The sequence below is a fragment of the Sinocyclocheilus grahami genome, unplaced genomic scaffold (assembly GCF_001515645.1).
Source record: "Sinocyclocheilus grahami isolate Dianchi unplaced genomic scaffold, SAMN03320097.WGS_v1.1 scaffold831.1, whole genome shotgun sequence".
NCBI classification, from domain to species: Eukaryota; Metazoa; Chordata; class Actinopteri; order Cypriniformes; family Cyprinidae; genus Sinocyclocheilus; species Sinocyclocheilus grahami.
The window spans coordinates 375,887-403,845 of record NW_015506010.1 but is presented as its reverse complement, the minus strand read 5'-3'; the positions used below and the strand labels follow the sequence as shown (position 1 = coordinate 403,845).

General features: G+C 39.0%; 1 protein-coding gene across 1 annotated transcript; it reads left to right on the top strand.

The window, feature by feature from the left end:
• LOC107562633 (bone morphogenetic protein 1-like) lies at positions 1–27,038 on the top strand. The gene is made up of 13 exons (XM_016247306.1): positions 1–132; positions 11,781–11,896; positions 13,871–13,973; positions 14,075–14,191; positions 14,710–14,855; positions 15,786–15,981; positions 16,101–16,226; positions 20,047–20,207; positions 22,372–22,552; positions 23,346–23,471; positions 24,085–24,212; positions 26,214–26,427; positions 26,872–27,038. The coding sequence occupies exons 2-13, from the start codon at positions 11,855–11,857 to the stop codon at positions 27,036–27,038; spliced, it is 1,707 nt and encodes a 568-aa protein (XP_016102792.1). The 5' UTR covers positions 1–132; positions 11,781–11,854.
• The last annotated feature ends 921 nt before the right edge of the window (positions 27,039–27,959 follow it).

Below are 27,959 nucleotides of genomic sequence, written 5' to 3'. Positions count from 1 at the left end.
CTGACAGAGGGATATTTTTGGACACCATTCTGCCACGATATGATGTGAACGGAGTTCGGCCACCCATCGGTCAGAGGACCAGATTGAGTAAAGGAGACATCGCACAGGCACGCAAACTTTACAAGTGTCCAAGTAAGAAAATTACACATATAAAGCATTTAGAATTACAGAAGGCTAAACTGTTACATCATCATCCTTCTGTATAAATAAGTAGAAGCTCCTGTCAGAATCAACAAGAGTAAAAGATGGTGAAGATAGAAAATCTGGGTCATTGGAAACTGTAAGTTCATCATGAAAACATGACTGCAAACTTCACAAGTATTCAGGTCTGGACAGCAAAGTCATGCAAAAAAACAAACAAATGTTCTCTATCAGTGTTTTGTCTTGTTTTCCGGTAATACACCTAAACGTGCTTAAAACGAAATAAATAGTTATATATATTAAGAAAACTGAATAAGAAATTAAGGCATTTTGGTTTCAGACAATATATTTTGAATTAGTTTTTTTCTTTAGTGGATTAGATTGTCTTGGATTGTTCCTTTGTTGAAAGGAGAAAACATTGGTTAAGTTACTCTAAAAAAGAAATTAATTATTAGCTGCTAATTACATCTTCAGCAGTGTAATTAGATTACTGTAGTAAATGCTCTTTCTAAAAAGTATTGCATTACATATTAGTAATTACTTTCTAAATCCCATATCAACATCGACCAGTTGAACAATACAATGATAGACATGAAACAGCTCTTTTAATTCTTTCAAATAAATAATTTAAAATTGCATAAATTGACCAAAGTATTTAAAGGGAGAAGGTTACATTTATAAACCATACATTTTTACATTAAGCAAACGCTTCAAGTGAATTTGCCTTGTTTGAAGGATGTTTAGATCTTTTTTTATGGAGAGCAAGACAGAAATGCTCATGTAAAAGACTTTTAGTGTCATTCAGTGGCATTTGCCCCCATTTCAGAGTTCTTTGGTGGGATTACATTGAGATTACGTTGTCTGGAAATAACATGGCATCCACAATTGATGTGGTGCGGTATCTTGGCGACGGTCTCTGTGACTCCCGGGCTCTGGAAGGCAGAGTAAACACTGGTCAAGCTCAGGAAGTTTGTAATTTGTCTTCTTTCCCTGATAAAACAGAGGAGAGAATGCTTGCTTTCTAGTATACAGCAACTAAACACAGTACAAGGGGGTCAAGACATTTTTCATGTAAACTTTACAGAGATGTTCAAACACACACTACCAGAGTGAATGTGTAAACCGTCAAACGCATGTCCAAACCAGCAGTACTTAAAAGCTCTTAAAATGTCTTAAATTTGGTTTTATCAAATTTAAGGTCATAAAAAATTATTTTGCGGTGTGTACTTTGATTTTAACACCTTTAACCTTATAATTTATTATTCTCAGGTTAGGTAAAGTAAGTCCAGTCTGGCCTAAGTTCTAAGCATTTCAAATGAATTGCAACTTGGTCAAAAGACTCCTTTGTGGTATGTTCTTACTCAAAGTCTTAAAACACTATTTATCAAAACCTTGGTAGGCAATTTTTGTAATCAATTACATTTAATTTAATTGGTAATGTTTCTTTTTATAAACAAAAATATAAAGGCAAATAATCCTCAAACACTGAAGTTTAAAATACAGTAATCACGGTTTCAATCAAAGGTGTAGTCCGCTTCTTGTCTTTAGTTTTGCGTTTCTTGTCTTGTCCTGCTCTGGGCTTCTAGGCGCCGGGGGTACTGACGGTATCAGTATCCGAAGCAGCAATCTGCTCATCAGTCTTTTATACTCCTGTCATATTCTTGATATAAATTGGAATTTCCCCAAATTTTTCAAGATCCTCCCAGATGCAGCATAGCCTCCTCATGTCCTTGAACTCCAGTAAATTCGACTAAGATGGCTGAACTATTGCGTGCCTACGAGAAACTTTTGCGTGTGCACGAGAAACTATTCCGTGCCCACAAGAAACTAATGCGTGTCCATGAGAAACTACTGCTGCCCACGAGAAACTATTGTGTGTCTACGAGAATCTAATGCCTGGCTACAAGAAACTTGCGTGTGTACGAGAAACTATTGTGTGCCAATGAGAAACTATTGTGTGCCAATGAGAAACTATTGTGTGCCAATGAGAAACTATTGTGTGCCAATGAGAAACTATTGTGTGCCAATGAGAAACTATTGTGTGCCAATGAGAAACTACTATTGCGTGCCCACGAGAAACTATTGCGTGCCCATGAGAAACTATTACGTGCCCATGAGAAACTATTGCGTGCCCAAGAGAAACTATTGCGTGCCAACTAGAAACTATTGCGTGCCCACGAAAAAATATTACGTGGCCAAAAGAAACTTGCATGTGCACAAGTAACTATTGCGAGCCCACGAGAAATGTGCATGCCCACGAGAAACTATTGCGTGCCCATGAGAAACTATTGCGTGCCCGTGAGAAACTATTGCGTGCCTGTGAGAAACTATTGCATGCCCACGAGAAACGATTGCGTGCCCACTAGAAACTTGCATGTGCACAAGAAACTATTGCGTGCCTGTGAGAAACTATTGCATGCCCACGAGAAACTATTACGTGCCCATGAGAAACTTTTGCGTGCCCACAAGGAACTATTGCATGCCCACGAGAAACTATTACGTGCCCATGAGAAACTTTTGCGTGCCCACAAGGAACTATTGCATGCCCACGAGAAACTATTACGTGCCCATGAGAAACTTTTGCGTGCCCACAAGGAACTATTGCATGCCCACGAGAAACTATTACGTGCCCATGAGAAACTTTTGCGTGCCCACAAGGAACTATTGCATGCCCACGAGAAACTATTACGTGCCCATGAGAAACTTTTGCGTGCCCACAAGGAACTATTGCATGCCCACGAGAAACTATTACGTGCCCATGAGAAACTTTTGCGTGCCCACAAGGAACTATTGCATGCCCACGAGAAACTATTACGTGCCCATGAGAAACTTTTGCGTGCCCACAAGGAACTATTGCATGCCCACGAGAAACTATTACGTGCCCATGAGAAACTTTTGCGTGCCCACAAGGAACTATTGCGTGTCCACGAGAAACGATTGCGTGCCCACTAGAAATTGCGTGTGCTCAGGTAACTATTGCGAGCCCACGAGAAACTTGCATGCCCCTGAGAAACTATTGCGTGCCCATGAGAAACTTTTGCGTGCCCACAAGGAACTATTGCATGTCCACAAGAAACTATTGAGTGCCGACGAGAAACTATTGCGTGACCACAAGAAACTATTGCATGACCACAAGAAACGAATGTGTCCTGACTACGAGAAACAAATGCGTGCCCACGAGAAACTATTGCGTGACCATAAGAAACTAATGGGTGCCCACGAGAAACTTGCGTGCGCACAAGAAACTATTGCGTGCCTATGAGAAACTATTGTGTGCCCACGAGAAACTATTGCGTGCCTATGAGAAACTATTGTGTGCCCACGAGAAACTATTGCGTGCCTATGAGAAACTATTGTGTGCCCACGAGAAACTATTGCGTGCCTATGAGAAACTTGTGTGTGCACAAGAAACTATTGTGTGCCCACGAGAAACTTTTGCGTGCCCATGAGAAACTTTTGCGTGCCCACAAGGAACTATTGCGTGTCCACAAGAAACTATTGAGTGCCGACGAGAAACTATTGCGTGACCACAAGAAACTATTGCGAGACCACAAGAAACGAATGTGTCCCACGAGAAACTTGCGTGTGCAAAAGAAACTGTGTGCCTATGAGAAACTTGCTTTTGCAAAAGAAACTCTTGCGTGCCCATGAGAAACTTTTGCGTGCCCATGAGAAACTTTTGCGTGCCCATGAGAAACTTTTGCGTGCCCATGAGAAACTTTTGCGTGCCCATGAGAAACTTTTGCGTGCCCATGAGAAACTTTTGCGTGCCCATGAGAAACTTTTGCGTGCCCATGAGAAACTTTTGCGTGCCCATGAGAAACTTTTGCGTGCCCATGAGAAACTTTTGCGTGCCCATGAGAAACTTTTGCGTGCCCACAAGGAACTATTGCATGCCCACAAGAAACTATTGAGTGCCGACGAGAAACTATTGCGTGACTACGAGAAACAAATGCGTGCCCACGAGAAACTATTGCGTGCCCACGAGAAACTATTGCGTGACTACGAGAAACTATTGCGTGCCCACTAGAAATTGCGTGTGCACAGGTAACTATTGCGAGCCCACGAGAAATTTGCATGCCAACGAGAAACTATTGCGTGACTACGAGAAACAAATGCGTTCCCACGAGAAACTATTGCGTGACCATAAAAACTAATGGGTGCCCACGAGAAACTTGCGTGCGCACAAGAAACTATTGCGTGCCTATGAGAAACTATTGCGTTCCCAAGAGAAACTATTGCGTGCCCATGAGAAACTATTGCGTGCCCACGAGAAACTAACTATTGCGTGCCTATGAGAAACTATTGCGTGCCCATGAGAACCTATTGCGTGCCCAAGAGAAACTATTGCGTGCCCACGAAAAAATATTACGTGGCCAAAAGAAAACTATTGCGTGGCCACAAGAAAACTATTGCGTGCCTGCGAGAAACTTTTGCATGCCCACGAGAAACGATTGCGTGCCCACTAGAAACTTGCATGTGCACAAGTAACTATTGCGAGCCCACGAGAAATTTACATGCCCACGAGAAACTATTGCGTGACTACGAGAAACAAATGCGTGACTACGAGAAACAAATGCGTGCCCACGAGAAACTATTGCGTGACCACTAGAAACTATTGCATGACCACGAGTAACTATTGCATGTCCACGAGAAACTATTGCGTGCCCACTAGAAATTGCGTGTGCACAGGTAACTATTGCGAGCCCACAAGAAATTTGCATGCCCACGAGAAACTATTGCGTGACTACAAGAAACAAATGCGTGCCCACGAGAAACTATTGCGTGACCACTAGAAACCATTGCATGACCACAAGAAACTATTGCGTGTCCACGAGAAACTATTGCGTGCCCACTAGAAATTGCGTGTGTACAGGTAACTATTGCGAGCCCACGAGAAATTTGCATTCCCACGAGAAACTATTGCGTGACTACGAGAAACAAATGCGTGCCCACGAGAAACTATTGCGTGACCACGAGAAACTATTGCGTGCCCACTAGAAATTGCGTGTGTACAGGTAACTATTGCGAGCCCACGAGAAATTTGCATTCCCACGAGAAACTATTGCGTGACTACGAGAAACAAATGCGTGCCCACGAGAAACTATTGCGTGACCACGAGAAACTATTGCGTGCCCACTAGAAATTGCGTGTGTACAGGTAACTATTGCGAGCCCACGAGAAATTTGCATTCCCACGAGAAACTATTGCGTGACTACGAGAAACAAATGCGTGCCCACGAGAAACTATTGCGTGACCACGAGAAACTATTGCATGACCACGAGAAACTAATGCGTGCCCACGAGAAACTTGCGTGCGCACAAGAAACTATTGTGTGCCTATGAGAAACTATTGTGTGCCCATGAGAAACTATTGCGTGCCTATGAGAAACTTGCGTGTGCACAAGAAACTATTGTGTGCCCACGAGAAACTATTGCGTGCCCATGAGAAACTTTTGCGTGCCCACAAGACTATTGCATGTCCACGAGAAACTATTGCGTGACCACAAGAAACTATTGCATGACCACAAGAAACTAATGTGTCCCACGAGAAACTTGCGTGTGCAAAAGAAACTGTGTGTCTATGAGAAACTTGCTTTTGCAAAAGAAACTATTACGTGCCCATGAGAAACTTTTGCGTGCCCACGAGACTATTGCGCGCCCACGAGAAACTATTGCGTTCCCAAGAGAAACTATTGCGTGTCCACTAGAAACTATTGCGTTCCCAAGAGAAACTATTGCGTGTCCACTAGAAACTATTGCGTTCCCAAGAGAAACTATTGCGTGTCCACTAGAAACTATTGAGTGCCCACGAGAAACTTTTGCATGCCTGCCACGAGAAACTATTGCATTCCCAAGAGAAACAAACTATTGCGTGCCCACTAGAAACTATTGCATGCCCAAGAGAAACTACCAAGCACAGAAATAAGACAGATCAGTTGTCTGTCTAAGGCAGGGGTGTCAAACTCAATCACAGAAGGGGCCAAAATTTAAAACAGTGTAAGTTATGGGCCAAACAGATTTACATTTATTGAACAGACTAAAATGACATTTTGTTTTAAATAGAAATCTGAATTTGAACAATAAAACTGTATTTTGATTTCAGGAAAAGATGCAAAAAACAACAACAAACAAATCACAAAAAAACATATTTTGTTTTCTTTCTTATGTCATTTTGTCCTTGTGGGATGTTTGGCATCTTTTCTTGCTACAAGTTCATTAATTAAAAGTGGAGTGGAGGTGTTCATCAGTGAGATGGCTTCTGTGTGTGTTTTTGTTCATTTTCATCAAAGAAAAAAGTTGCTCACACAGATATGTATTAACATTTTCTTTCGGGAATGAAGCTGGGAAACTGTGCGGGCCCCACAGTGTTATACTTTGCCTTGAGTATGCTATTACACTGGAGTTCTGTCAGCTCAATCTAAATGTTTGCAGGTGCTTTTTCCACGTTAACTGCAAATGGATTACTGAACAGTTCTAAATTTAATTTCTGTGCTTCAAAGTCAGCAAAGTGTCATGTGTACTCAGCGCAAAGTGTGCTCAGTTTATCAACAAAATGCGCATTTGGGAATGCAGCATTGGAGACTTGGTTTGTGATTGTTTGGCAACAAGGAAAGTGATATAAATTTCCTTGCTCCATCGGAATCTCCCACAGGCGTAGCTTGGCTTGAAAAGCTTTCACTGCATCATACATCTCCGTGATCACACGGTTCCATCCCTGAAGCTGGAGGTTTAATGCAGTAAGATGCTTAGTTATGTCACACAGAAATGCTAACTCATGCAACCACTTTCATCCTGGATAACTGTGGAGTATTTTCCTTTACTTTCCATGAACTGACAGATTTCCTCACGCAACTCAAAAAATCTGTTAAGCACTTTTTCTCGACTTGGCCATCGCACCTCTAAGTTATAGGGTACGTCACCAAGTTCAGAATGTATTTCCTCCAGAAAAGACTGAAATTGGCGGTGATTTAAGGCTCTGACTCTTATAAAGTTAACTGTCTGTGTCACAGTGCTCATTACATATTCCATCTTAAGGGATTTACCGCACAGCGTTTCTTGGTGGATAATGCAGTGATAAACTGTCAGCTCACATGTGCAATTCTCCCTCTGCATCTTCTCCCGCATCCTTCCAAATAGTCCACTCTTTTCCCCATACATTGCGGGTGCTCCGTCAGTTGTCAGTCCCGTGAGTTTGTCCCAGGGCAATTTCATGTCATTTACACATTTAGATACTTCTTCAAATATGTCTTTTCCTGTGGTTGTGCCATGCATTGACTTAATACCCAAAAGTTCTTCTGTAATGCATAAACTGGAGTCCACTCCACGGATGAAGACTGCCAGCTGTGCAGTGTCGTGTCAGTACTCTCATCCACAGCAAGGGAGTATGCAATGAGTTTTTTTCCTTTTCTATCAACTGTGCTTGTAAATCAGTGGCAAGCTCACACACCCAAACAGCAATGGTATTTCTGCTTAGGCTTACATTTAAAAATGCTTGTTTATCTTTAAACTTTTTAATCATGCAGCTCTTCAAAAACTCTCATTCTGTAAATGGCTGGGTGGATTTAGCGATCTCTTCTGCTACTATATAACTAGCTTTCACGACAGCTTCACTTTTGCGATTTTGCTTTTGTAAACATAGTCTGCTGTGACACTAGACTCTTTTTAAGCTCTTCTACCTTCTGTAGCTTCTGCTGTATGTTGAGATCTTTGTACCTGTCCTCGTGTGCCGTCTTATGTTATATTCTTTAATTACGGCCATATTACGACCGCAAACAAGGCATACAGGTTTAACTCCAATGTCGACATACTCTGCCTCCCACCGTTTTTGAAAACCCCTGTTTTCAAAGTCCACTTTTCGTTTGGCCATTTCTTTTGGGGATATTTTAAGCACTGAACAATTTATCCACTGAACCCTGATGAGTAGGCTATGTCAACAGTGCAGCAGGGAGGAGGGGCTTGTGCTGTGATCTGTTGCTTGGTGATTGGAGGTCATGACCGCACGGTAACTATTGTTGTGCATTATGGGATTTGTATGAGCGTTATATACCAGCGGGCCATTAATAATCGACATATGAAATTGTCTCGCTGGACTAAATAAGTGCAATATTTCACCTCAAAAAGGGGAAGCACTAAGCAAGCTCCATGCCCTACCAGCCATCCAAGTCGAAGAACTAGTGTTCAACACCCTAGATGAAACTGGTTCCATTCTCAGATTATAAAATCTGGCAACTGTGTTAGGTGTAGCCCAACCTGCAGCTTTACAAATGTCTGCTAGTGAGGCACCATTCGCTAAGGCCGATGAAGCCGTGATGCCCTTGGTCGAGTGAGCCCTCACTCCCAGTGGGCATGGTAAGCCTCTGGCCTCATAGGCCTTAAGGATAGCATCCACAATCCAGTGGGAAATCCTTTGTTTGGAGACAACATTCCCCTTCTGCTCACCTCCAAAGCAGACAGAGAGCTGTTCAGAAGATCTGAAACTCTGCATGCGTTCCAAATAAATGTGCAGTGCATAGCTGCACCGCCATCACTCTCTCCACCTGAGGGACCTCCGTGTACCCCTTTGCTGGACCCCCTTTGAGAGCGGTGAGGGCAGAGGAACTGGTATATCGTGTCTTGGCTGAGAAGGGGGCCTTCCACGATTTCGTCAGCTCCTCGTGCACCTCCGGGAAGAAAGGAGCTGGGGCTGGTCTTGGCTTGGAGTCACGCACCGCACCCAGAAACCAATCATCAAGCCGCGAACATTCGGGACAGGGTGGAGGAGTCCACTCCAACCTGATGCTCTTGGCCACCTGGGCAAGCACAGCTGCCATCTCAGCGGCCGCCTCAGATTGAAACTCAACTCCTGTGGGGACTGGTTTCGCTGAGGCATCTGCATTAGATGGCTCTAGCTTACCCTCCGATGCTGCGAGTGACACCTGATCTTCTTCATGAGCCCCGAATGAGAAATTCAACTCGCCCAAAGATGAGCTCTCAAACTCATCCGGAAGCTCTATGTGCACAACACATTGTAGGATCGGGAAGTCCACGGGAAGTCAACCGGCAGAGCCATTCCATTGTAATACAGTGACATAAATTTTGTGTTTTGTAAAGTTTGCTGCTCTGCACTCTTCCCCAACGCACATCGCTGCGGCCTCATACCCGGAGGTAGAAGGACCGGAATGGGAAGCAGAAAGAGTGACTCGCAGTCTTTTGGAAAAGAACGTGAGCCGCGAGCGGAGCGTGCCGATGGGCATGTCCTCACATAGAGGACACACATCATCCACGAGTTCTGCTTCAGCATGGGCACAGCCCAAACACTGAGCACAGCGATCATGCCAGTCAGAAGGTGAGATGTAGAACCCACAACCTGAAGGACATGGATGGAAAGGCATGATGTGATACACACAATTCCACCTATGAAATTGCTCTTTTAGAGAATTCTGCTCTTTTAGTGGAAATAAGCTCTCCAGGGGTACTCTCACGACACTTAGCTGTGTACAGAAAGGGAAAGACCGCTGCCTGTGCCGTAGATCCAACAACGAGAGTTTGAGAGGTGAATGAATGCTGCTAATCTCACAAAGAGACACTGTATCGGCTTGGATGAACGAAACGAGTGAGCAAATGCCACGCTGGCCTATTTATACCCGGATGTCCGGGGCATGGCCAGCTATGCAGATTTTGCTCGCCAATTGTCATTGGCCTTTTCTCAGTGATGTCAGAGGTGTCTGGGCTCCCAAGTGTGACCCCTAGTGTCGGAACTTCGACACAATGTCGAAGTGACCGACGGAAAGGGAACTATTGTGTGCCCACGAGAAACTTTTCAATGTCTGGCTTATGTAAACTATAATATATTTCCTTTGTAAGTCACTGCAGTTTTTACTGTGAAGAAAATGAGAGAATGGATGCACAAGTTATGTTCAGCCCCTCCAAAAAATCTTATTTGTTTTTAGTACTGTACAGTCATGGCCAAAAGTTTTGGCAGTGACATAAATTTTGTGTTTTGTAAAGTTTGCTGCTTCAGTATTTGTAGATTATTTTTCCACATGTTTCTATGCTATACTGAAAAACAATGATATAAGCATATCATAAGTTTTAAATGCTTTTATTGGCAAAAAATATATACATATGAGGCCATTTTGATGCAATATATTTTTTATTAATTTAATTTATAATTTTGATATATATATATATATATATATATATATATATATATTGAATAAAACATGTCTTTTAAACTTTGCTACCCTGTTTTGCTCATAAGCCTTATTAACTCTCTGTTGAATTTGTACCCCAGCCTGTTTAATCTGGTAAAATAATCTGAGATTAATGATTTATTCTGAGATTGTATAGGTTTGTTCTGTATGGACATACAATATTCATTGTATTACATCCTAAAAAGTATTAAATTTGATTTTAAAACTCTGCAGATTCCCTGATAAGCACATCATAGGTCTCTAATGGATTTTTTTTTGCATTTAGCATGGCTTTAGTAAAAAAAAAAAAGCGACCCATGAATAATATCAGCTGGGACTCTTGCTCATTTTACACATATGTTTATGAGTTTTTGACATTCTTATTGAGGCTTGTTGTGGAGAAATCTGTATGATGTGTTCATGCAGTCGGCACGTGTAAATGATGTGGCCGTATATGCAGGGTAGGATGCAGAAAATAAGGTGCAAGTGTGGCAGATCTTTTGCACAGCATTCCTTGCGGCATCTGTCACTTTCTGTGGCTTGCCAGACCACTTGTTAATGGTTCTAAACATTGAACCCACTCCACACTTGGCCTGATGAATCTCTGCTACTCTAGTTTTACATGTATGGAGAATGTAAGGAGTGTAAACAGCTCAACAAGGTAAGCTTACAAGCCCTCTAGAGGGAAAGTGAGGGAGAAACTCAGTTGCTAGATGACCAATAATTAAACCCCGTCTTAAAATAGATCTCTTTAAAAATGACTGGTTGTTATTCACCTTCATATGCATTTTATTGAGAAAATAAGGTTTTACTTAGTATGCTGGGGAAGATATAGATGGTCAAATTTTATATTCGGCCACTTACAACACAGTTTTTATTTCTTTTCGTTTTTTTGTTTTGTTTTTCTAGTCCTAAATGTTTGGTGTTGTACAGATGGCTGTACATGATCTGTTACATATGCTAAGTTTTATGAATATGTTATGAAACTGCTGATATTTTGACATTTAATGGAGCAATGCTACTTTGCCATGTGTATTTCCACAGTGACCACCAGAGCATTTAATTACCCAGCACATTTAATACAGTATGCTGCCTGTGAACTGTTAAATTAAACCACATCACCACATAAATTAAAACTCTTTTAGTTTGAATTTTGCTTCACTTTTATTTTCTTCTCTTGCCCTTTGCTGTGAATATTAGGCAGGTTTGTAACATTAGAAGCAGATGTGCTTCATAACATGAAAGTGCTCAAGGCGCACACTGTGAAAGACAATCCAGACTTTTTCATGGTCTTTTGTTTGTTGCGTTCTGTGACGCACAACAATGTTTTATATACAGGCAGCGTACTGTCTCTGTGGGCCGTTGTGTAACTGATTACATCTTGTTTATGTAATGAACTGTTCACTTTTTAACTCCTCTTGAATACCGACAGCTCATGACCTTTCTTTCTGTCTGTCTTTCTTAGGATGTGGAGACAGTTTACAGGAGAGCAGTGGGAACTTCTCTTCTCCTGGTTTTCCGAATGGTTATTCAGCATATATGCACTGCATATGGAGAATTTCAGTCACACCTGGAGAGAAGGTGAAGACAACAGAAGCTCTAATGAATCGCTCTGATTAGCTGTTGTGAGAGACAATTTTAGGCCTATAGAATGTTTATGGAATTGAGTAAATTGTGATATTGTTCCCACATAGAGTTGGGAAGTCCAGTTCATTTTGTTCACTCAGTTTGTCCAGTTCTTTTCGATGAACCAGTTTAAAAAACTGATTCACTGATTCTTTGAGTCATTACTGAAAAATGTTTCCAGAGATTCCCACAAACAAATTTTCAACTATTTTTTCACATACATTACCACATTTCACTGTTTCAGATTACAGTGAAAAAAAGTGCTGTTGAAACAATTTTTTCTCCGAAATTGCTAGAAATTTCACAATTAATAACAAAGAAATGGTAAATAACCAGTGTTGGGGGTAAACCATTAAAAGTAACGTGAGTTACATAATCTGATTACTTTTTCAATTAACTACTGTAGTAAAGTTTTTAGTAAAATTTAGTACAATTTTAGTAAAAACTAGTAAAATTTTCAGTGAAATATCTGAGTTACTTTTTCCAATACATAACACAAGTTACTTTGTTTTCCCATTTATTTACTGACCTGTCCCTGTGTTGAGAGAAGTGTGAAATTTTTTTGTCATTAAAAAACAAATAAGCAAACCCAGTAATGCAAAATTAATATAACGCAATATTATAGCATTTATTTCCATAAAGAGTAACTAAGTAACACAGCTGTTTTTTTTTTTACGGAATAACGCAATATTGTAACACATTACTTTCCATGAAGAGTAACTAAGTAACACAACTGGTTACTTTTTATGGAGTAACACAATATTGTAACGCATTACTTTCCATGAAAAATAACTAAGCAACATAGCTGGTTACTTTTTTTTTTTTTTTTACAGAGTAACACAATATTGTAACACATTACTTTCCATGAAGAGTAGCTAAATAACCGAGCTGGTTACTTTTTTTCAGAGTAACGCAATGTTGTAACATTACTTTCCATAAAGAGTAACTAAATAACACAGCTAATTACTTTTTTATGGAGCAACGCAATCTTATAACGCATTACTTTCCATGAAGAGTAACTAAGTAACACAGCTGGTTACTTTTTTATGGAGTAACGCAATATTGTAATGCATTACTTTCCACGAAGAGTAAATAACACAATTAGTTACTTTTTTATGGAGTAAGGTAATATTGTAATGCATTACTTTCCATGAAGACTAAATAACACAATATCGTAACACATTACTTTCCATAAAGAGTAACTAAATAACACAGCGAATTACTTTTTTAAGGAGTAACACAATACTGTAATGCATTTCTTTCCATGAAGAGTAACTAAGTAACACAGCTGGTTACTTTTTTTTTACAGAATAACGCAATATTATAATGCATTACTTTCCATGAACCGTAACGAACACAATTAGTTACTTTTTTTTATGGAGCAAGGCAATATTGTAGTTGCTTTACTTTTAAAAGCAACTTTTCCCAAACTTCAAATAACATGTTAAATTAAATGTGAAATTTTGACGTAGAAAGACTGAAATTTGTATTTACAATGTATTTTCTTGTAAAAAATGCTCCAATAGTCTGTTTTACTTAAATTACAACTTCAAAATAAATATATATACAGTGTAATACAATTTTAAAGGCTTGATTGAAGAAAATATTCTGTCGAATATGGTTATGTATGGCTTATTTATGACTCTCACTATATAGTTTTACTCTAAAACAAACATCCTGATTACAGTGGAGTAATTTATACTCTGCAAAATGGTTTGATTGAACTGGAAAAAAGGAATAGATTAAAAAAGACTTCTTAATGAATCTGACATAACTATTTCCTCAGAGTTTGAATCACCAAGTAGATTGTCTAAATATGGATTTCAAAATTGAAATGCTGCTTGGAATCATTGCATTTGCACAGTTATTAAGACTTTCACAGATTCCAACTTTCCTCCATTAACACTTTACTACATTTTCTTCCCTAAGATCATTCTGAACTTTACATCTATGGATTTATACCGGAGTCATTTGTGCTGGTATGATCATGTGGAGATCAGAGATGGATATTGGAGGAAAGCACCACTGAAAGGTTTGAGATGAACACCTGACATTTCAGAAGAACAATATGAACAAGTCAAGGTGAAGCTTGTTAATTAATGTTGAATTATTTGCTTGTACCTCTGTATGCAGGTCGATTTTGTGGGGATAAATTACCGGAGCCGATCATCTCTACAGACAGTCGCCTGTGGATTGAGTTTCGCAGCAGCAGCAACTGGGTGGGAAAGGGCTTCTCTGCTGTTTATGAAGGTACCAGCAATCAATCAAATCAACAACTATCAAATGTTATAAAATATGTGCTAGTGGACATTGAATAAATTTTAAAGAAGCACTATAGTACTATATAGACTACTATAGTGTCTATAAGTGTTTACATACAATGTCAAAAAATTGTGCCTTTAGCCCATACCATTGACATTTTAGGTTAGCATTCATATATTTAATAATTTGCAAAGGCAGCTTTGGCCTTGCATTTCTTACGTCGATAGAGCTGCAAGTGGTAGTGAGCAAGATTAGCCCAAAACAAGCAGCAATTTCATGGCTGCAGTCTAAGGCAAAGCCAGAGTGCTCAAAATAACGTCAACAGAAAACATTGTCAAATTCATTCGTATTGGGTGTTTTGCCCCACAGACCTAAATCCAACCATAGCTGACCTATGAATTACTTAGAGTTTACATTAGGTGAACAACTAACATTATCTGTTTCCAGCAGTTTCTGTTGTGAAATAAGTAATTCTCATGTTTGTGTTGTAATCTTTTATCTTGCAGCTATTTGCGGTGGGGAGGTGAAGAAAGACAATGGTCAAATTCAGTCTCCGAACTACCCAGATGACTACAGACCCAACAAAGTGTGCATGTGGAAGATCACTGTGGCTCAGGGTTACCATGTAGGCCTTACCTTCCAGTCTTTTGAGGTATGATTGAAAAAGTTGTTATTACTGCAATATAAGCATGTAATTAATTGCTTAAACACACTGTTATAATGTTAGAGTGTGTCCTAAACAAGAAAAGACAGTGTATATCTAGAAATAATCATGAATAGGACTGAAAAATAAAAAATGACCCTGGAGACTTGGGCTGCAACTTGAAAATCAATAATGAAAACAAAATGTATTATTTTTATTACTACATTTTTTTACTAGTTAGTTACACTGTGCACAGTAAAATTAAATAAATAAATAATTATAAATTCATTACGTTTTACTTTGTGTAAGAATACATTATATTATTATAATGTGTGCAGTTTGATTTGGAAAAACAGCTCACTTGAAATAAAAGGGAATAAAATTGTGTGTTCATGTTAATGTACTTCAGAGCATGCATGTAAATCAAATGTAATGACATTTATGAACATTGATTTTAATAGGATTGCTAAAATGTAAAAAGAAGTCCATTATATCATTATAGCATTCTTTGATTATTTAAACTGAGTATACATAAACTGTTTTTTTTTACATTTTTTAAATGTTGCTTGAGACATTTGTCTGGCTGACTCTGATTTTGTCGTGTCATTGCATTGGCTCTGGGTTTGGTTTAGATTGTCTCTAACCAGCTGGTGTAAATAAACCCAAAACTCCCCATGATCTTTGTATTTGGAAAGAAGGGATGCTGTAGATCTGTAAAAGAAAAGGGGAAAAACATTCAGCGTTGTTTCTACTTGATTTTTTGTTTTAAGTTGTTTCTAGACCTTGATGAAAAGGTTGGTTACAGTCACAGCTGTTTGCTTTCAATGGTAACGGCATATCTTACATTGAAAGAAAATAAATCCATTTCAGGTCTTTCAGGTTTAAATTTAGTTTTTCCATTTCCTTTTTCTGCATTATCTTTCGTCTTTTCATTCCAAGATTGAGAGGCATGATAACTGTGCGTACGACTACCTGGAGGTTCGAGATGGGAACTCAGAAAGCAGCCCACTGTTGGGCAGATTCTGTGGCTATGACAAACCCGACGATATTAAATCCAGTTCCAACCAGATCTGGATGAAATTTGTGTCTGATGGGTCTGTCAACAAAGCTGGATTTGCTGCTAATTTCTTCAAAGGTGAAGTGTACTATTTTGCTTTATCCTACAATATTAGCACTAAATATCTCCTCAGATATTAGCATTGCTCCTTCAAGGTACCATAAATGATTAAGCTCTGATGTTCTTATTGTTTGTAGAAATGGACGAGTGCTCCAGACCTGACAATGGTCGCTGTGAGCAGCGCTGTGTCAACACGCTCGGTAGTTACAAGTGCGCCTGTGACCCTGGGTATGAACTGGCGGCAGACAAACGGAGTTGCGAGGGTCAGTATGTGAACAGTTCAGTGCTGGATTCAGGCTAATGCCATATTTAAACTGTTTATGGTGGCATGGTAGCATCGAGGGACAGCTGTACACGCTCAGAAAAGTCTGTCAAAATAGGGCCCAATATTCTAATATAAAGGAATATAAAGGTTAATACACAGTAATTTTCCGTAATCATTTTTCACAGGTGTTTTGCCCATATTTTAAACTATGCATTGCATTTTGTTATGTTTTAGGCTTAAAGGAAATGTCCTTAAACTTAACGGACATGTCCAGGCAGAAAATGACCACATTTTCCATTTTTAAATGAATTTGTCTTACAGTACACAAACAAATATCGCTAACTCTGTATGTGGTGATAAGTTTTAGGGCAAAGTTTTAAAGTTTTTAAAGATCACGGCAGAATTCACAAAAATCTTCTTAAAAGGAGTTTCTAAGAAACTAAGGGTGCTTTCACACCTGTAGATCGATTGCATTGTTCCGAAACAGGGATTCAAATGATTACAATGTTGCTTTTTATTCTTGGTGCGGTTCGCATTCACACGGTAAAGTTTCTAAACCAAATTTGTTAATACAAGTCAAGCGCGAGTAAACTGTTCTCTCATTGGTCAAAGTTCCACGGTTTATTTTCCGGGATTCCAATTAGTTGTCACGCATGTCATCCGTCATTACGTAATTACCCATTATACATTGTGATATAGCCTGGTTCGTTGGTCCGTTAGATCGGATTGCTTTCGCACTACAACCGAACCGCTCCAGAGTTCGTTTTCAATCGAGCCGAGACCACCTCGTTCAGGCGATCTCGGACCGATTGTTTTAACGCGGATCCGAGCGTGATTGCCGTGTTCACATATGCCCAAACGAACCGAGCTAAGGGGGGAAGCGCGACAGGTTCCGAAACAACAGGCCAGGTGTGAAAGCACCCTAAAGCTCAATTCCTGAAAAATTCTTAAGAAGTTCTTAAATTTTTTTTTAGGAACATGTTTTTTTTTTCTTAAGTAGATGACAGGCTTTTGTGTTTTCTGATTGTACAGCGGTTCTTGCAGAAGACTTGCTAATCATCTCAAAGGCCAAGATGTGCTGCATGCAGATTACCATAATAATCATAATCCTGATGAAAATTGTTGTAATTATAAAATTAACAGCAAGGTCCGTTTTCATAGTGTTGTTGAATTTCAAATTTAGCAAAAAGTCACATTACACAGGATTGACTGATCTTTCTTTACATTATTGATCAATGGTCTAATGTATCATATGTAGGTAATGTTATGTTATTTTTTGTTTACCTTAAACTTATAAAGATGAAGTGGACCTTTCTGTGCCACTAATTTCATCACTCAAAAAAAATTTTATGGAACACTCGGTTACACATGACTTGAAGGGGTGTGCATAAGACTGACATGACACCTTCATAATCATGACATGACACCTACATAATCAAGACATGACACATATCATGAATATGAAGGTTTTTTATGCATGTTTATGACAACTGTCATTAAGTGTCATTCGCTCAGTTATGTAATTTTTAATGCAAAGATGACATTGTTTGAGATGTCTTTGTTATGGGCTATGGTTAGGGGTAAGGGTAGGGGTAGGGTTAGGTTAGGGTTAGGTCAAATAATGTCATATTTGCATTAAAAATGACATAACTGAGCGAATGACACTTAATGATAGTTGTCATAAACATGCATAAAACCTCCTTCATATTCATGACATGTGTCATGTCATGATTATGAAGGTGTCATGTTAGTCTTATGCACACCCCTTCAAGTAAAGTGTTACCCACTCCCCTCATCTTCTTATTGGTTAAACAAACAGATAGCCCCGCCCTGAACTCACACCGTGTTTGCTGGGCTGGCCAGGGTCTCAAACAAACAGTATAATTTGATAGTTTTAATAGACTTTTTGAGGGAATCAACCTACAAAAGGCTTAGTAATCTGAGATAAAAGAAGTATTTTAACACATAAAATTTGCACTTTCCCTTTAAGAAATTTTTCTTGAAGCAAGAATCACTGAGTGCTTGTTTTGAGCAGCCAGCAGCACTGACCTCATCCTCTAGTGGACAGTGTGTGCTACTGCATCCTCTTAATTACTACTCCTGCTTGCGCTGTTGACATACCGCCAACATCTGTTTTGTGCTATTGGCTTGGGGCTGCCAGCAAGTTAAGAGCACCTTCCTCACATTGACAGCAGGCTCGCCTGGCTTTCTTTACCCTCCTCCGCACGACACTTACAAAGCGCTGCTCTGTTTTCTGAGCGGCTGGAAATTCTGTTGAAGTTTGAATCTGTTTATATCATATTCTTCTCGAACAAAGCACTTAAATGCAGTTCGGGTTAAGGGTCAAATCATTCTTAGGTAAAATGTTGCCTAACAGTTAACATCTCTTATTATATCGTCGGTTAATGTCTGGATACGTGAGGCAGCTGCTAGGACAGCACGTACCCTGCGGCTGCTATATTGAGCAAAAATCTGTTTGTTCAGACATGCACCGAGATGACTCAACGGCTCAATCATGACAGACTGGAGTAATCAGAAAATGATTCTCCATTAGATAAAAGAAAGATTGGCCCAGCACAGCTTCCCGGTGGCTATCATCATATCAGCAATAAATCCGACATTATCATAATGACTGTGCCGCTCTTTCTCACAGAACAGGCGATGCAGAGGGTTTATTGCACGATGTCCCTGTGGGAATAGAGACGGATAGGGTTTAAATGTACACAAAGCTAAAACTTCAAGGCAAGGGCTGTCCAAAATCTTCTCAATGGCATGCTGGTAGCCGTCTCTCCCCGAGCGCACGTGTTCGGTGGAAATCGCTGTAGGGGATCCGTTCGGTAATTTGGATCGTACCGGACTAAAGTAAACTACTCCATCTTTCTGCTCGTGTTTGATGAGATACAGAGCCTGGGGTTGTTCCCTGTGTATTTTAATTAAAACAGGACCGTTCTTGTTATTTTATATGTAGCATGCGCCGGTTTTGACAAACCACAAGCTTGTCCGCTTGATAAATTGAGAGTTTCAGAGCGCTATGTAACCTAGGTGTGTTGTGCATGAAATATGTAAGCATACTTTCACACAAAAAAAAAATAATTCCCATATGTTACCCTCTTTTAAGCGGCTGTGTTGTACATTTTTGCATTTATTTTTTACACTCTCAGAAAAAAAGTGGCAAAATTATACCTTTATGGGTGCAACTGCTTGTCACTGGGACAGTATCCTCAAAGGGACACTTTTTTTAAACTCTAAAGGGTGTATAATAGTATCATAAGCTGACATATTACTAACTTAAGGGTATATATCACTACTCTAAAGTGCTAATATGCACCCTTTATGGGTAAAGAAGATACATAGGTAACTAGGGCTGTGCAATATATCGAAATTATCGAAATATCGCAAATGTACATATCGCAATATGCATATCGCTACAGCTTGCGATATTTGGGGCCATGAACAAAAGACAGAAAATCACTCACTGCTCTTACCTAAATAACTTTTGTAGCTTAAATAAGAATCAATGCTTATTGAATTCAAAGAGTAAATTCAGAAGTTGTTGTAGGGGTGCTTTCTTATTAGAATCAGAATGAGCTGTATTCACCACTTAAGTGTGCGCAAACACAAGGAATTTGTTGTGGTTTTACAGGAACTCTTGGTACATACATACATACAAATAACCATATATATATATATATGTTATATATGTTACTGAAAAGGTTTGGGAATCAGATCATTTCAATAAATGTTGTGTGTGAAGTATTTCTCCAGAATACATTAGTATAATTTGTCTTACAGTTCTGTTCTGTTGTCTTTTTCTCCAGCTGCCTGTGGTGGTTTCATCACCAAGCTGAATGGGTCCATCACCAGTCCAGGCTGGCCCAAAGAGTATCCACCCAACAAGAACTGCATCTGGCAGCTGGTGGCGCCCACGCAGTACCGCATCACGCTGCTCTTCGACGTCTTCGAGACTGAGGGGAATGATGTGAGCACTAGGTTTTTGCCTCAGCGTGGGGTGGGTTTGTCTGGTTCATTTCAGCTCGATTGGTGTGAATCACCACAGGCTTTAGGGACTGACTTCTACAAATTGCCTTCATGTTTTCTCACTTGTTCATTGTTGATAGCTTGCGGCAGTTTTGCCCGGTGAGGCTCACATGACGAATGCATTTAGGATTTGTTTGTTAAGATGAAGGGTAGATTTTTGGCTTCATGCATGCTTATCACAAACACTCAGGTAGTTTATAACAAAACTGTTCTGTTAAAGAGTTGCCATCTTTCATTATATTAAATTACACAGACTTTAATAGAAGCCGGTTATATTGCTTTAATATAACAGCAACTCCTTTACATTAGTGCTAAACAAGAAGAGGGATTTTGAGAATAAAATGAGGCTGTTGGCTGAGGCCGGGTTTTTTAAAATAGCTATTAGTCCTCTAGATTAGACAACACACTAAAATGGGTTTAAAGCAACTGCAAGTATTCCTGAGCATTTTATAGCTTCACATTAATAGCGTACTATATAATTGCTGGATAAATTAAAGCTAGGAATGTTTTGGGTTCAGTGCCATATTGCCAGTTACCACAGAAAGTAATTATGACCACAAAAACGAATCGGTTTACAATAATGGACTTCCATTGAAAGTCTATAGGGCATGAACCTGCACAAAAAGAACCTTTGCACAATATGTGAAAGGATACCAGAAACGAACATTATCTGCAAAGTACTGTTTACATGGAGCAAACTCCATCCGCAGGAGATACGTCGGTAACGTTTAACCAAATATTCATCCACTTACAGTAGTTGCCCCTCCATTAAAAGCATGATTTACATGCTTAAAAAACACATTTTGTATGTAAGAATGAATACAAGTGCTTCTTTTAAACTTTAAGCCGACCATTCCTGCTCTTAAGCCCTCTTGAATGTCTTGGCCCATAGACTTCCATTGTAAGCGCATTTCTGTGAATATGATTTGTGTTTGTTTTGTCGATATTGTCTGTGTTAATGCTGTCAGTAGAGCTTAACTCGTATTGAACCTGAAACATTCCTTAAGCGCACTGGCACTGGTTTAATAGAGGGAGGTGAGAATGACCTCAGCTTTATTGATTGCCAAAAACAACATTTGTTCCAGATAACTAGTGTACAGCTTGTGAACTATTATTGGCAAAAGTTGCCAAGCGCTCATGTGTTGAGATCAAAATTAAAAGCTGCGATTATCAGTAGAGTATTTGGAGCATTTTGTGCCACTTAAATAAAGGATCCATCCAGTTTCTCATCAAAACAAATGAGAGAGTCTTTTCCCTCTATATTTTTGATTCAATCGTTTACATTTAGCAGACAGTTTTATCAAAAGTGAATAATAATACATGCAAAAGTACATGGAGCAAACTCCATCCGCAGGAGATACGTCGGTAACGTTTAACCAAATATTCATCCACTTACAGTAGTTGCCCCTCCATTAAAAGCATGATTTACATGCTTAAAAAACACATTTTGTATGTAAGAATGAATACAAGTGCTTCTTTTAAACTTTAAGCCGACCATTCCTGCTCTTAAGCCCTCTTGAATGTCTTGCCCCATAGACTTCCATTGTAAGCGCATTACTGTGAATATGATCTGTGTTTGTTTTGTCGATATTGTCTGTGTTAATGCTGTCAGTAGAGCTTAACTCATATTGAACCTGAAACATTCCTTAAGCGTACTGGCACTGGTTTAATAGAGGGAGGTGAGAATGGCCTCAGCTTTATTGATTGCCAAAAACAACATTTGTTCCAGATAACTAGTGTACAGCTTGTGAACTATTATTGGCAAAAGTTGCCAAGCGCTCATGTGTTGAGATCAAAATGAAAAGCTGCGATTATCAGTAGAGTATTTGGAGCATTTTGTGCCACTTAAATGAAGGATCCATCCAGTTTCTCATCAAAACAAACGAGACAGTCTTTTCAGTCATTTACATTTAGCAGACAATTTTATCAAAAGTGAATAATAATACATGCAAAATGGAAAACAATACAAGTAATGTCACTATTATATATCCTTGCTGAAAAGAGCATCATATGCTGTGTTTTGGGAGAAGAAAGATGCTGTTGACCAGGTTGAAAGTTCTCTGTAGATGTTGACCCGTGATTTAGATTTGCTCTCTGCTGTGCAGGTGTGTAAGTATGACTTTGTTGAGGTGAGGAGCGGTCTGTCTGCCGACTCCAGACTGCACGGGAAATTCTGCGGAGCTGAGAAACCAGAGGCCATCACCTCTCAGTACAACAACATGCGCATTGAGTTTAAATCTGACAACACCGTCTCTAAAAAAGGCTTCAAGGCCCAGTTCTTCTCAGGTGAGTGTGTGCTGTGAAATGTCAACAATGTCAAAATAAAATGTCAACCAAAATGTTTATGTATTATATTATATATATATAGCACGTCCTGGAAAAAATATCTGATCGTAGCTTTTATTAAAAGTGCATTTTGGTATTTTTGATATTATGTGATGGAAATTACATGATTTTTCACTTTTTTGGATAAAAACTTGGATAATCTTCAACCTGTTAACATAATACATTAACTAGCACTCAGTTAATTTTGAGATTAATTACAAATATAATGTGCAAATAAAAAGGAGTATGTATATAATATATAGAATATATAATTACAACGAAAATTTGAAGTAGAAAATCTGAAATAGTATTTTCTTGTAAAAAGTACTTCAATAATCTTTGTCTGATTTACAACTTCGAAAAATACATTTCTACATTGTATATATAACAAAAAAACGAAATCTGTCCTTAACAGTGCTTTTTAAAATTTTAATTGTACAAATTACACATACTAAATGAATTAAAAAATTTGTTTAGAAGTTGTAATGAAAAAGTGAAAAGTAGAGTTTTCTTGTTTTATAATTTATTTTTAGTTATTAGAGAAGGCAAACATCCTGGGATCAGGACAGGCCCAAAATGTTCAACATTTAAAATTAATTAAAGTAGCACAATAAAAAGTGTAATGCTATTATAATTTATCTCATTAAAGTAGAATTATGTTCTATGATTCTTATTTATATATATATCCTAGGGGACAATAAATAAATAAAAAATCCTGTGTGTTTGACTGACATCTGGTGTTTTGTTCTCACAGATAAAGACGAGTGCTCTAAGGAGAACGGCGGATGTCAGCATGAATGTGTGAACACCTTTGGCAGCTACAGTTGTCAGTGCAGAAGTGGCTTTGTTCTGCACGAGAACAAACATGACTGCAAGGAAGGTGAGAAACACATGCTTACAGTATATGTGAATATACACCGAGACAGTGTTCCTTTAGCAATAAGTCATGATAGGCCATGTAAACGCTCTTAAAACAAAAATGGTAGCAATATGATACAATATACCAATGTCAAAGTGATGAAATATGTCATTACCAAAGGGATAGTTCATCCAAAAATGCATATTTTAAGCACTTTCCCACCCTCATGTTGTTCTAAACCTGTATGCCATTTCTCTTCTGTGAAACACAAAATGAGATATAATGAAGATTGTTCATGCTGCTCTTTTCCATAAAATTATAATTCAGGGTGATCACAGCTATTAAGATTCAAAAAGAAAAAATAAGCACTATAATAGATAATAAATGTGTGGTCATGAGTGTCCATAAATATATATTTGCGGGCAGGAATAGAAAGAGAGTGGCAGTGCTTGGGAGAAAAGAAAGAAAAAAGTTGTCTGAGGAGGTTCGGAAATGCATGGATCTGTGCGCCAAAAACAACACTGATTCTCGTTGTCTGGAGTTTGAACGTTGCTCATTTGATGAGCGAGAGGATGTGGTTGTTTGTGTGTGTATTTGAGTGTTGGATGTCACGTGTAATCGGTATCTCTTACAGCCGGCTGTGATCACGTTGTGAACAGCGTGAGCGGGACCATCACCAGCCCCAACTGGCCAGATAAATACCCCAGTAAGAAGGCCTGCACCTGGGCCCTCTCCACCACCCCGGGACATCGGATCAAAATAGTATGTAATAGTACAACCTCTCTCCATCCTTATTTACCATAGTTGGGTAATGTACAGCCCAGACGGTCATTCTTTCAAAACAAAACCCTGCAGAGTGAGCTTGACCCCAGAGTGAAGCAGGAGGACCTTGCATCAACCTGAAACAGTTTATTTTGCGATAAAGACCAGCTGACACATTATTCACTTATTACATGGCTATTAACAAATAACTAAATGAAATTATGTAATTTTAAATTATTTTATTTTAAGAAGAAAAAGTCTGTGATGAGGCATGAAACTAGCACAGCTATGTAGCAAATTGGGTTGTTTGGCACATTTATACAACATAGCATAATTATACAAGAACATTTGACTGCAGAATGCTGCGATTGACCAATCAGGTCCAAGTATCCCTGGGAGCAATGAATGAAAAATCGTGTGCATGTTTGTGCACAAATATTGTTTAATATCCTGTGTCTTCCTCAACATACAGACTAGATAACGACTAAGTACTGATAGCACTATTGCTCTGTTCCAAAACCTAGTGTGCTGCCTACGTAGGCAGAATTTAAAGGGATAGTTCACCCAAAATGAAAATTCTGTCATCATTTACTCTTCTCAAGTCGTTCCAAACCTGTATGATGTATTTGTTCTGTTGAGCACAAAAGAAGATATTTTAAAGAATATTGGTAAGCAAACAGTTGACGGTAGCCATTGACTTCCACAGTATTTTTTCCATAATGTGGAAGTCAATGGATACCGTCCACTGTTTGGTTTGCTTACCAACATTCTTCAAAATATCTTTTTTTGTGCTCAACAGAAGAAAAAAATATACAGGTTTGGAACAAGTTAAGGGTGAGTAAATAAAATGCTAAAACAAGTTCTGTGTGAACGGCCCTTTAGGGGTCGTTCACTCCACGCATTTTTGCCTTCCACTTTGCTGCTTTTCCATTGTTTTTCTATCTGAACATGCACTAAATGGACGTGTTTGATGCATCATCTCATGCATGATACACCATCCTAAAAACACATAATTTCAAATTTTAAATGTAACTCTAGATGACACGTTCTCATGTTTTTAACCCTTAAATGCATGAATGTATGCCAATCATTATTACATATTTGGGTCTTTAGCGACCCGGACCTATATATCCAGCACGGATGGACCTCTAACTGCTGCAATAGCAAAAAAATGATCTTGATATTTTAAGAACAATTACAGAAGAATAAAATAAAGCATATTTAGTTTCCTTTTGATGATTTTTACCATCGCTGTCACCGTCAGAGCTCACACCCACAGTACATTCAGCATCTGCCTCACATTCACGATCTCAACCATATTCTCAAAATATCGTTTTCAATGACTTCATATTCAATATTTTGACCACTGGCAGCTTATTCACCACATCCAGCATCAAATGACAGTGACATTTATATTTCATTGCGTATAGTAATTGCTCTGCAGTAAAGCCATTCAAACCACTTCAGTTTTTGCTGATGATATTTGTTTGTTTTATGCCTGCGGTAATTATGAGTCAAACATCACGTCATCATTGTGTATCAAAGAGTGCCACCTCGAGGAAAAAAGATGCATTGCACAAATTGAGTCATCAAATATGCAAATATAGTAGCAGGAAAAAAAACGTACACATTTACATACCTGGGGTCTGTAGCGACCCTATACACTTTTTTTTTTTACAAAAATTGAATCAGAAAAAAGGCATTCTTTTATATTTTACAATTTTTTTTCTTGTTATATTGTTTATAATGAATAGATTGAGGAATACTAAGAAAATTGATGTCTAACTTTAAAAATTAAGGAGGGAGAGGGTAGAGAATGATGTCCCGGGTCGCTAAAGACCCGAGGTATGCATTTTAAGGGTTAAACCCAAAAACACATTCTTTGTGAACGGCCACTTAGAAGATAGCTGTCTATATAGACAGCGAAGCAGCTCACTACCATTCATTGTAATGGTATATTGAGTGTCTGCCGTTCAAACTTTGTTCAACTGTATATTTCAGGCTTTCAATGAAATCGACATGGAGCCTCATCTGGAATGTGCTTATGACCACATTGAGATTTACGACGGTCGGGATGGGAAAGCACAAAGCCTCGGACGCTACTGCGGCGCCAAGAAACCTCAACCGATCATATCCACCGGTAACAAGATGTTCATCCGCTTCTTCTCTGATAACTCAGTGCAGAAGAAAGGCTTTGAGGCTTCCCACACTGCAGGTGAGTACATCCATCTGAATGAAATATACAGTACCACTAAATAGTGGAATTACATGTAGTCTCATATAATACAACCTTATAAAACAATAAGCTATAAGAGACCATGCAGTGCTCCACTTTGTGTCGTTAACAACAGGCCATGGTAAAATCCCTGATGCACATGGTTCAAATGGCTTATTGCTTTTTAAATATGACACCAAAGTTCAATAAATAATGACAATTACAATGAGGGGTTCAGCTGACATAAAAGTTTGAGAATCCCAAATGTATAGCATATATTTTTAGCACCATATTGCCAAAAAAAAAGTAAGATACAGCAACTCTCTGATGTTTATATCATTGAGTGCTAGTCTCAGTCACACTTCTGGCTACAAGAGACTATTGACTTTCAGTGATATGCTGAGATGCTGAATGCACCGGTGTTCATTTTCTTCTCTTCTCCAGAGTGCGGAGGCCGTATGAAAGCGGAGGTGAAAACTAAAGACCTCTACTCTCATGCCCAGTTTGGTGATAATAACTACCCCGGGGCGTCCGACTGTCAGTGGGTGATCACAGCAGAGAAGGGCTACGGCGTGGAGCTCATCTTCCAGACCTTCGAGGAAGCCCTATAGGTACTTTTCACTGTCTACATAGGCAGCTACCTTCTAAAGCTCAATGTATACTTGGTTTTTGACACAAACACTAGAGTATGCTTACAGTATGCGCAATGTAAATTTTAGCATCAACATAGTACAGAGATACTGGGTGGCGACACTTACCCAGCCCCTGTTTCATAGTCAAAAAAGAAATGCATTAGACTGAACTCTAGTTTAAATGAGTACAAAGATACTTTTATTGGTCAGAACTTCAGGAGAGAAATAGCGCAGACCCTGGAAACTTTCCAGTGAGCATGTCAAGCGCCTGTGTTTGCGCATGCTGTCAAATGGAGTACATAATGATTATGTGTTCCAGTGCACCTATACACTAAGCATTCACATCAAAACTGAGGTGTACTTTGGCCTTAATAAAACATCCTCACCAAAAAAATAATTAAACTAGAACTCACCGTTCCAAAAACATTCTAATGTTAGCATGTTGCTAAGCTAATGACTCTATTCTCGTCAGCACAAATATTGGATGAATTAGTTCATTTTAATTACATGGAACTACTGTTATTACTTTTCAGTACTCGATAAACAATTGCTTTATATGTTTTGCTGTATTTAATTATATTAAAATATATATTTTGGTAGAACAATTTCAGCCAAAACAAGGTATTATATATAGAAGCATAATTTCCATGCCTGATTTTAGGTATAGTTTTCGTGTGGAGAGTGCAACTATGTCACATTGTGTTGACTATGTTGGTAGCACTTTAGAACTGTAAGGTGAAAGACAATAGTTAAGTCTGGAATGCACGACTTTTAAATTCACTAGCGCTGCTTTCCATTCTGAAGGGTTCATCCCGATGCCTTAATCCCTGCGTAGGGTCTACCCTCTAGAGTAGGAGCTTTGAGGGGTGTAGGGGACCAAAAAGCTGTTCTTCGGAACAC